Source organism: Chenopodium album, chromosome 7 (assembly GCF_948465745.1).
Source record: "Chenopodium album chromosome 7, dcCheAlbu1.1, whole genome shotgun sequence".
In the NCBI taxonomy this organism is placed as follows: domain Eukaryota; kingdom Viridiplantae; phylum Streptophyta; class Magnoliopsida; order Caryophyllales; family Amaranthaceae; genus Chenopodium; species Chenopodium album.
In genome coordinates, this window is record NC_137840.1 from 3,761,759 (window position 1) to 3,772,688 (window position 10,930).

Genomic DNA, 10,930 nt, shown 5'->3' on the forward strand with positions numbered 1-10,930 from the left:
AGTGGAAATGGTTAATAAAGATCCGAAGTGGAGGACTAAACTAAGATGGGGTCTGTCAAAGGAGGAAAGAAAGGGTTGCGATGTCGATGATGAGGAAGATAGCAGTGGAAGTGGGAAAAGGTCTAGGGCGGAGAGTGAGAATGAAATCCGTACTGATGGATTTATGTCCGGAGGATTACCACGACCAGACGGTGTCAAAAAAACAAAGGCTAAGCGTAAGGGCAAAGCAGTTGCTTCCGAAAGTGCAATATTGAGCATTAGTGAGCAGATAAAGGCGTGTACTGAGGTTAGAGAAAGGGAGGCGAATTTACGACAACAACGGTTGGAACTTGATAGAGAAAAGGAAAAGAGGAAGCAAAAACAAGTTGATTTAGCAGAGAAGAAGATGAATTTTGATATGCTTCAATCACTTTTAGCAAGGACAACACCACTCACTCCAGCTGAAGAGGCCCACAAGGACGAGTTACTTCAATTAGTCTACGGTAGAAATTGACTGTATTTCCTTAATTAGTTTATTTTTAATTAGTTGTATTATTTGGTTAGATTTGTTTAATTAGTTTATCTTTTATTAGCTTATCTTTATGTTGTTCAATTTTAATTAGTTTATTTTTAAGTAGTTGTATTCTGAGTTTAGATTTGTTTAATTATTTTATCTTTAATTAGTATATCTTTATTTTGTTCAATTTTAATTAGTACTATTTTGAGGTTAGCTTTCTTTACTTAGTTAATCTTTAATTAGTTTAATTTTTATGAGTTGTATTCATGTCCCTTGTCTTATTAGACATTGAGTAGTCATATGTATTTCATGTCAGTTGTATAATTGTATTTTGAATAGTCAAGATTCTTTTCTGTCTTACTATCTTAAGTGTCATTGAATTGTCAATCATGTTTCATCACTCATTGAATTGTCAATCATGTTTCATCAGTCATGGAATTGTCATTCATATTTTGGACTTGTCATTGATTTTTCATGCTTATAAATGATAGTGATACCATCTTACGCAAATATAATCCAACTCCTCAAAAATATCCAAACACCCAAGGAACCAGCAAACACAATGTTTTCCATTAGCTCAACCTCCAGCTCGTCTGATTCTGATCAATACGTTGAATTTGTGATACGTGTCGTTTTACCGTATTAAATTAATAATTTAATTACCTAACTTAGACCTTCAAAAATATTTATAAGTAGTAAAAAGGACAAGCAAGGGTCGATCCCACGGAGAGATTGTTAATCTACTATACTCAAATAACTCATAAAATACAATAACTATTTACACTATTTACATATAATGGGGGGGTTTAAAATGAATCTAGTAACCAAATTAAACAAGACTAAAAATACTAATCTACTATTTACAATAGACGACACAACTGATCGATTTAACTCTCACCTTTGCCAGAATTAAGCATTAATACAATAAATAGTCGACTTTAAGGAATTATTCAATTGATATTATTAGACTAATTGTAGAGACTTTGGTAACAAAGGCTCCCCGTCTTCCCTTATTTTAAACCAATTTTGAACTAAGCCGAAATCGATTCTAAGCCAACTTAATTAACACAAATATAATCGCAACATGTCTTAATTAATATTGGGAGCATTAATATCTAGGAGACATCATTAGTCCTAATTACTCTAATCATATAAATGCTTAAAATAATCAGATTGAACTCACTTTCTAATTTATACCAAAACCATAATCGCAGACCTTGGGTAAATTAGGAGTTACTTGACTATACAGTCTAGACTAAGCCAAACCACATAGTTAACAATAATTAACAATCATACATTCACTTAGTAATATGCATAATCGTAATTTAATCAATGAGACACAAGCAAGTCCAAATAACAATTGAATTGCTAAATTACTCAAAGTAAACAATAATATCCAAACAAACTAATCTAACAATGTAAATCTGACAAAGTACTAAATCATATTGAAAGAATAGCAATTGAGAACAATAAGTACGAGAAGAACTTATGAATTATATGCCCAAGAACTCCGTACAAGACCCGGATTCGACCCCGCGAATTGTCGTGGCTCTCGTTCTACCTTGGGTTCGAGACTAAGCCCTCCTCCAATGGCGGTCTCCTCTTCCAGTTGCTCAATCACGAACTCGATCAAAACCCGATTTAGTCTATGATTTCTTTTGGTTGTAGTTGTGTTTTTTTATTGGAGAAATACGAGTTGTATTTATAACCAATTGCATGAACTGATTTTGCGAATTTTTCTTGGCCAAAACTCTATCTTGTGAATCTGATATATTCATCATACTACTCTTCGAAGGATTTAGATGGAGTTGCGAAATTACGGGCATTAGTTAAGTATTTGTTGCACTGGTCTTTGCCTTTTTTTGGGGTTCTTCACGCCAACTCCATCCTTATCTCCTTTTTTATTATTTTCTTTGCTTTTCTTTTATTTGATGATGAAAGCACGTGATGCTTCTGTTGCTTGGAGTTAGCAAAATGGGCTAACTTCTTTTTATTTGATCAAATCTACTCTCTTTAACTCTTGCTTTCCTACCAAGAACAAACATTATAATATTAAGTATCAAATATTATAATAATAGCTATAAAATAGAATACTAATATAATATAAGAACTAAAAATATTAAAGTGATTAATTTCATAAAATAATTAATAGAAAACGACTATAAGACTAATACTAGGGACTAAATATACAGTATATTATGCACTTATCAATTTGATCATTTAGTTGACGAATTTGTCACAACCCATCTACCAACTTTGTTGTATAACAACCAAACACAACCCCAACCCGTATCCGATGTTGAATGTGTTCCAGAGCGTAGAGGGGATACGGATAGAAGAGATAGGGAAAAGGGGCATGTTCAATTATTTAATGATTACTTTGCAAGTAATCCAGTTTATAGCGACAAACAATTCCGGCGTAGATTTCGAATGCAACGACCTTTGTTTTGTAGGATTATGAACAAGGTGGTCGAGGGGGATCAATTCTTCCAGCAGCGTAGGAATGCAGCTGGAAGGCTTGGGTTATCACCGTTGCAGAAATGCACCGCTGCGATTAGAATGTTGGCGTACGGTACCTGTCCAGATGCGGTGGATGAGTATCTGCGCATTGGCGAAACTACCTCCAGATTGGCTTTGCAACATTTTTGTCAAGGGGTTATTACACATTTTGAAGCTGAATATCTCAGAAGTCCCACCGACGAAGATTTAAGGAGAATCTTGCATCAAAATGAAATGCGAGGTTTTCCCGGTATGATAGGTAGCATTGACTGCATGCATTGGGAGTGGAAGAATTGTCCTATGGCTTGGAAAGCGCAATACGCAGGCCGTAATAAAAATGCAACCCTCATTCTGGAGGCCGTTGCAGATCAAGATTTATGGATTTGGCATGCATTCTTTGGGATCCCGGGATCTTGTAATGATCTTAATGTCCTTTACCGATCTCCGGTCTTTGAGGATGTTCTTCATGGTCGGGCACCTCCAATTCATTTCACCGTGAACGACCATGAGTACAACTTGGGCTATTACTTAGCAGATGACATTTACCCAAAATGGGCTACTTTTATTCAAGGTATAACACTTCCACAACTTCAAAAGGATAAATTATTTGCTGATAAACAAGCTGCAGCTCGGAAGGATGTTGAATGGGCTTTTGGGGTTTTACAGGCTCGGTTTGCCATTCTACGACAACCCTCCCTTGCGTTTAACGAAGACATATTGTGTGACATAATGAAAGCTTGTATCATTATGCACAACATGATTGTCGAAGATGAACGACACAACTATGCTCGGGCCGAAGTTTTAAGAAGGTACTATGAACAAGATTGCCCGCAAATTACAAGACCCACTACAAGTGCTACAGTTAACAACAACGAGCCTTTTGAATTCAATGTTGGCCGACCACCAAACGTTGATTTCGACACGTACGTCCACAGAAGAATGTCACTACGTGATAGAGACACTCATGTTCAATTAAAAGCGGATTTAGTGGAACACATTTGGCAAAAATATGGTTCTATTAATGAGTAAAAAAAATAAATTTGTCGTAAGATGACAATTTAATAGAGTATCAATCGTACGTTTAAAATCTAGGTTCGTTATTGGTTTGTAGTATTAAATGTATTCGTACGCTAATTAAATTTTATGTTGTATTAAATTTATAATTAATTTGCGATTAAATTTCAATATTATGAATGAATATTTAATAATTGTATTAAATTAAATAAAAGTATAATTGTAATTAGTACCCATAAATATTCATTTAACCAAAACATAATAAATATTAATAGGGTGATGTGTAAGGGAGAGAGATATTGGTGGGGTATGTGAAAAAGTAGGAGAGAGATTGATGAACATTTTTTTTTTGCTCACTAGTGGGATAGATTTTGCTCACTAAAAATGCTCATGAGCAAATTTAGTTGGGAAGAGAGAGAAAGTGGGTAGAGAGAGAATGAAGAGAATTTTTTTTGCTCACTAGTGGGGATGCTCTTATGTCCATTTTATTTTAGTCATTGCTTAAGTGCTCTTGAACAAACTAGCTCGAACATAAATTTCATATTCGTTTAGTGAACGGGCCTAGCTCGAACCATTTAGTACTTGACTCATCTAGGCTCGTGAACAACTTGTTCATGTCCATTGTTTGTTTATATGATCATTACAACCATTGTTATATTTTAGGATAAGAATTATTTAATAAGAAATTTGTAGTAAAAATCACAAAAGGTAACCAAAACATTATTAACAAAATTGATTAAATAATATTTATAATAAAAAGTATTTGTCTAAATTTGATCTTTCTCGTTTAGTAATAATAAAAATCGTTTATATTACTATATCTCAATCAAAGTTTGAGATTGAATTAAACAAGCTACTCATAAGTTAAGCTTGAACATTTGAAAAAAAAGAAAACACACCTAAATGAGCCAAGCTCGAAAATGTACGATTAAAGCTTGGCTCGAGCTTGAGCTTATGGAGCTTGTCCACGAGGGCGCCACCAAATTTTGCACCTGACCAAATTTAGTCTGGACAAGATAATACTCGGCTCGACTCTGTTTGGGACTTTGGGTCATCCCAAACCGTTACAAGTAAAATTTTACTACTGTAGTACCATTTCTATCCCAAGACCAAGACTTCCAACCTTTTCTCCTCCCACCTCATATCAACAGTCGAAACTTGTTCAGAAAAAGCGAGAAGAGCATCCTCCTTTCCATCAATGGCGTCTCCTCCACCCTCTTCCTCCATTGGAGCAGAACCTCCAAAGACCAAACCAAGAGGAAGCTTATTCAGAAACGCCATGAAAAGGAAGCATCAATTCATCCAATTCTTCGCCATGTCTGGAATTCTCCTTCTTAGTATGCGATCTTTAGGTCAAAAGTACCGCATTCATGACCTTCTTCAAGATACTGCTGCACTTCAAGACGAACATAGTTCTCTTGTTAATCGTATGGACCACATCAAATCCAGTCTTCGTCATGAAGCTTCTCTCGATTCTTCTGGAATCTTCGCTTCTCGCCTTCGTCAACTCTTTGGTGATGATCAGTAATTTCTTGATTTTACTATTTTGATGTTTCAATTTTGCATCTCTAGCTACTCTTACTGCTAGTGTTGAGAAATTTGGATTATACTAGGATTTAGGGTTTATATAGCTTCTATTTATATGATATGATATGATGTGTTTTACATTTTATGGAATAATTTGTGCCACTGGATGGTGATTGCGCGAAATGCTAATGAAGTTGTTTGCAAATATGCTGTTAGATTTTTATGTGATGTGAATATGTTTTGGTTTTAATTATTTTGTTGAGCTCTAAATTGAGCTAAGTTTTAGTGATTATGTAGCATCTATTGCAAAATGTAGATGATTTAAATTTGGAACACCTATGCTTTGTGCAAAATTGCGAAATTGTAAATGGAGCTACATGCAAATTTGAGATTGCATTTAGATTTTTTTTTTTGAACATCAGTTGATTGAATTGATGTGTGTAGAGGTTATAATTTGTTGAGAGGTGGCTGAAATTGATGTGATTTGCCTGTGATGGATAATGGAGAAGTTAGTTTTAGTGATTTTTTGGCTGTTGAAGATTGATTTTACAAACAACGGGTGCTGGAGGACGAAATAAATAGACAATTAAATTGGACCAAGATGAAGTTCAAATCTTTAGTGTTCATGGTAGTGATCTTGAGCTACATTGTATGGGTAATTTGATAGTTGATGTGGGTCATTTGCATTTACATGGAGAATACCCAACCCAGAAGTTTCGAACAGACACACTTCATGAGTTGGTATTAACTATGAAGTACATGTAGTATAGGCATATATGAATATATCTAGAGCCCAGATGTCTTTAGCTGTTATGCCTAAGAGTGGATATAGTGTATAGAAAGTTTCGTATGATACTATCGTGTATAAATGATTCATTGCCACTTCCACTGGCTATGCATACAGGGAGGGGAAGGAGGGGGGGGGGGGGTAGGAAATATATGCAACACTGAATAGAGGGCTGAGATAAGTGTACTAATTGCTTTTTATGCAGGGGAAGGAAATAATGAGCGGCTGTATGGTGTAAGGATTAAGTCTTTTGAGTGGCTCCACGGTTTAGGGACAGTGAGTGTGTATTCCGTTGTTTGTAAATTAAGCTAGCCCAAAGTTTATAGAAGTCATGAAGAGGGGTGGTGTTTGAAGAGTAGGTATAAAATCTTTTGTTTCTTTCTATCATTAAATTCTTCTGACAAGGGGAATCAAAGAGCATTGTAGGATGAGTAGTCTTCATCTAGAGATTGTCAGGCTCAGTCTGATGATTTAAGGACTTTGGTTTACTCTTTAGGATTCTGAATTCATTTACTAAAGCTAAATAATTAGTATCGGTAGATACCTTTACAAGTTACACATTTGATGAGATCCCATAAGATCAATCATGTCTGAATCTCTGATATGTGTATCTTTTCTCAAAAAAAAATTCAGTCTGTGTAGATTTTACATGTTAAAGGACCAGGAGACTGGTCGAGACAAGCCTTGTGGCATGGAATACTTTCTCGATTCCTAAAATGAAATGGTGAAGGGTAAGAAGGTTGAGATGGTTGGTGTTAGATATATAGGATGGAAAGAATTTGGTTAATCTGACATTGTAGTCCCTTTTAATCTGACATTGTAGCTGTGGTTTTGTTAAAAGGAAGAATTACTTTTGGCCATTTCTGCTATAAGAGGGGATGTATGGCTGTTGTAACTTTGTAATTGATGTTGAGGTTAAAATGCTCTTGAGAAATGTGCCTCACGAGAATAATTAGAAGTGTTTGGGGAAGCTGCTAATCAAAGTTGTAAATGTAGGAGTGGCAAAGTTCCTTTTTTTTTTTGTGTTGTGGATAAATATGGGATTAAGGCTTTGATTGATTGATTGATTTGTCGTGGAGAACTGAAAGTAGGGCAGAGGAAAGTGATTATTTGATAAGGCTTTTTTATTCTCAAGGTCTTCTTTGTGATATCTGCAAAATAGGTGAAGAATTATTTCCATGTGCTCTTGGCAACTGGTATGATCCATGGGTTGGGAATGCAGGTGGTGGATTAGATGCTTCTTTATTATTGGCTGAAAAGTTTGATACACAAATTTTGTTTGTGAGAATTACAGCTGTGTCTTATATTGATTATTATGTTCTGTATAGGTAGAAAATCATTTGAATTTCAGCAATGTTTCTTTGACTCTTCTGTGGCGCTTTTTTTTTTTTTTTTTTTTTTTTTTTTTTTTGGGTGGTGAACTTCTAATATCTAGTAGTAGAATAATTGTAACACTTGTAGAAGCCGTAGGATTTGATGTGTAGGGGTTGAGTATTCGAGATAAGTACTCTTTATGGTATGGGTTTGTCTGCTATTCTCAGAAGAAATTGTGTGCTTATATATTTTATGCTATTTTACAACACATGGCAAGTTAAATATTAGCTTGAAGCTGAATATGTAATATGCTTGTGTTTGTTTGAGCCATAATTCCATTTAATTGGAGTAGTTGTCCATATAGTCTTGAGAGAAGACAATCCTAGCTTAACCAACCGAAGCCCTTTAGAGGGTAGGGTATTGAAAGGAGTTCAGAAGTTGAAACATTGTTTTGATCTGTATGTAGCACTTTGTTGAAATTCACAAGCTTATTACTTAACACACAATCAAATTCGCGAAAAATAAAGTATGCTGCTCTGTATAAGAAATCTTTAGGATGATTGTTTGTAGCATATGTTCAGATCCTGTTGGCTGGTATTCTTGTGTAGACATGGACAGGTGAACATATCAACGAGTAAAGTTATAAGTTGAGAACTGAGTTTGAAGTTGTATAATTGAGGAACACCATTAAGTAGACGAGTGTAAGGGATCATGTTACAAGTATCCACACATAGTCCTAATGTTACATTCAAATTATTGATATGCTTTGAGCTATTAAATTGCTGGATTGTTTGTGACACCAAATGGAATATTCGGTTTCTAGTATGCGCAGGGTGTAGAGCAGTACTTGTAGGAAATGACTATGTGATTCTGTTATGGGATAGCTTGAGAAAGAAGAGAGTATCAGTCAGGGAATCATTTGGTCTATACACAAAGGAGATAAGAGAGTAAGAAATCAATGAAAATGATTGTCGAGTGAATTGTACTCTAATTTGTAGTTGGGAGTGTCCAGCTGCCACTCAGAGGTGTAATATTATGAACACCATTTTATGATTAATTGACTTTTTGGGATACGTAAATGTGCAATTATTAATTTTATATACCTTAAATTTTGATTGTGAGAGTTAGAGCTGTGTCTCCTACTGTTTACTATGCCAGGCAAGAACTTGTTTTGAATTTCAGCAATGTTTCTTTGACTGTTCTGACTTCTGAGATGCATAGGTGTTGATTATTGATAAACTTAAATCTTGGTGGTTTGCTAATTCCTAGTAGTAGAATAAAAGTAGAAGTCATAGGATTTAGTGCAGAAATTGAATATTCGGGATAAGTAGGCAGTGGTGATGGGTTTGTCTACTTTTCTCAGAAAAAGTTGCTCTCCCCCTTGTATATATATAGAGTTGGTCTATATATAGGGGAGATCAGAATGTGAAATCAATGAGATGAACGGCAAATGCCCAGCCACTCGAAGATGTGGGATTGTGTAAACCAACTGACCTATTACAAAAATCACTTTATGGTTTTAAAAGAGTTGATGGTCAATCATTCTTATGTTTAGTGTGGACCTGGGCGACTGATATGGATCTTTCACACCAAGAATTGTAAAGTTCTGCAGGGTCATGCTCATGCCAAGTGAAATATGTGGACTTTGGTCATGAAAATTAAACAAGGCCATGTCCATTTTTGCGTATCTTTTGATCTTACCACCTAATTAGTCTAAACTAAAGTGTGATTTAGCTGATGATGAATGAATGATTCATCTAGGATAGAGACATTGCAAACTCAAAAGTAGCAGGATATAAGATGAGACATCAAGTGGAATGTCTTATTGCTACTGATGGCAATCTGGCATGTTTTGTGGGAGTTTTAATCATACTGTAATACTCCATGCTAAAAGTGGACAGTAGTAGACAATTGTGAACTCTGCTACATTTTTGGCTGGGTTTTACCGTAGCTAACTATGCCACTATATGGTATGTGAATGGCTATGAGCCTTAAAGCTTTACTAGGTGTCAACGGCTCAACGCTTTGGACCAAGTAGATTCAGACTTGGTTGTTTATCATAGCTATTTACAGACTGCTTGCAGGGAGGAACCATAGAATTAGGAATTATCAGGTTCATACATCAGACAAATAGTTCTAGAATAAAACAAAGCAATAATTGATTGCTACACCTGCTTTTGCTTTTTGAGTGAGATTAATTAGAGAAAGTTGGATGAAAATGACTGAATTTATTTAAAGATACAAATAATTTCCTTTGTCGTTTCCTTGACCCGGAGGGCCGGAGGTGTTTATTAAGAGCTTGATAGGGAGGGCTACACAGAACACATGATGTCTCAGTGCTATACACCCTTTAGAGTGGAAGTAATTGAGCAACTCACATTTCACCTACTAAAAGTGGGTACAGTAGCTGTTTCGAGAATATCGTAGATTATCTGGTACCCGGACTCATCATTTCAACTCAAATATATGTGACTTGTACTCTAGTGACTTGTACTCTAATCCAAATAGGGTTGGACATATGTATCATGACTCATGAGTATATTCTTATTCCCGTTCCAAGACTGTTAAAAGTGTTAATGTTCACACCTGATTCTGACTGTGCTAGGTTAAGCCTTTACACAAAAATGGTCTTCGGTTTAGTTAATTTGTGTATCATTTGAATCAATGTCCTTCATCTCACTTTTTGAGTATTATGGTATGTGTGACGCGCCTTAATTATTCATTTTTTTAATGGTGCATGTTAACCATGGATGTTAAACAATAATACAATATAACTGGCCTACATAATTTGGTTATTAAAAAACAAAAAAAATTGAGATGGAAGATTTTGATGGATCTGTTGTCTTTTGTTTTCGGTTTCTTTTACTTTTTTGTTTTTTTTTTTTTTTCATACGACTGATTTAACAAGGCCTTTTCAATTTGAACATAATTTTTTCCCTGCATAAAATTAAATTTGCTTGTCATTTTCGTTATTAGTATAAGTGACTATTGAGTTTTTAAAAGAGAAACCAGCATTCGCCTCCCTATTCAACACGGCCTCTGTATTCTCTTTGCATAAATGGTGCAACGAGTAGTGTGTGCATCATGTACACGGTGGGCACTGACGCACTGTATAAGTAGCTCATTGCACTTGCTTGCATAGTTGCGCTGTACCAGTATATATTTTCGGTGTTTTTTTCTTCAATTTCCCAGTTACTTGGTACACATTTGGGTTTCAAGATCATTACATCGAAGAGCTATTTAATCCGATAAACTGAGATTTTATATTATCTGATGAGTGAGATAGTACCAAG

The 10,930-nt window shown here is 35.3% G+C and overlaps 1 protein-coding gene across 1 annotated transcript; it reads left to right on the forward strand.

Annotated features, from left to right (window-relative positions):
- Positions 1-2,953: 2,953 nt before the first annotated feature.
- LOC145639891 (uncharacterized) lies at positions 2,954-4,561 on the forward strand. The gene is made up of 3 exons (XM_081691215.1): positions 2,954-3,323; positions 3,528-3,918; positions 4,504-4,561. Exons 1-3 carry the CDS (start codon positions 2,954-2,956, stop codon positions 4,559-4,561), a joined length of 819 nt encoding a protein of 272 aa, XP_081547341.1.
- Positions 4,562-10,930: the final 6,369 nt, after the last annotated feature.

Coding starts and splice junctions, on each gene's coding strand:
- LOC145639891 (XM_081691215.1), top strand. CDS start 2,954: ATGAACAAGGTGGTCGAGGGGGATCAATTCTTCCAGCAGCGTAGGAAT. Junction 3,324..3,527: donor GAAAGCGCAATACGCAGGCC/GTAATAAAAATG, acceptor GCTATTACTTAG/CAGATGACATTTACCCAAAA. Junction 3,919..4,503: donor CCAAACGTTGATTTCGACAC/GTACGTCCACAG, acceptor ATTTTATTTTAG/TCATTGCTTAAGTGCTCTTG.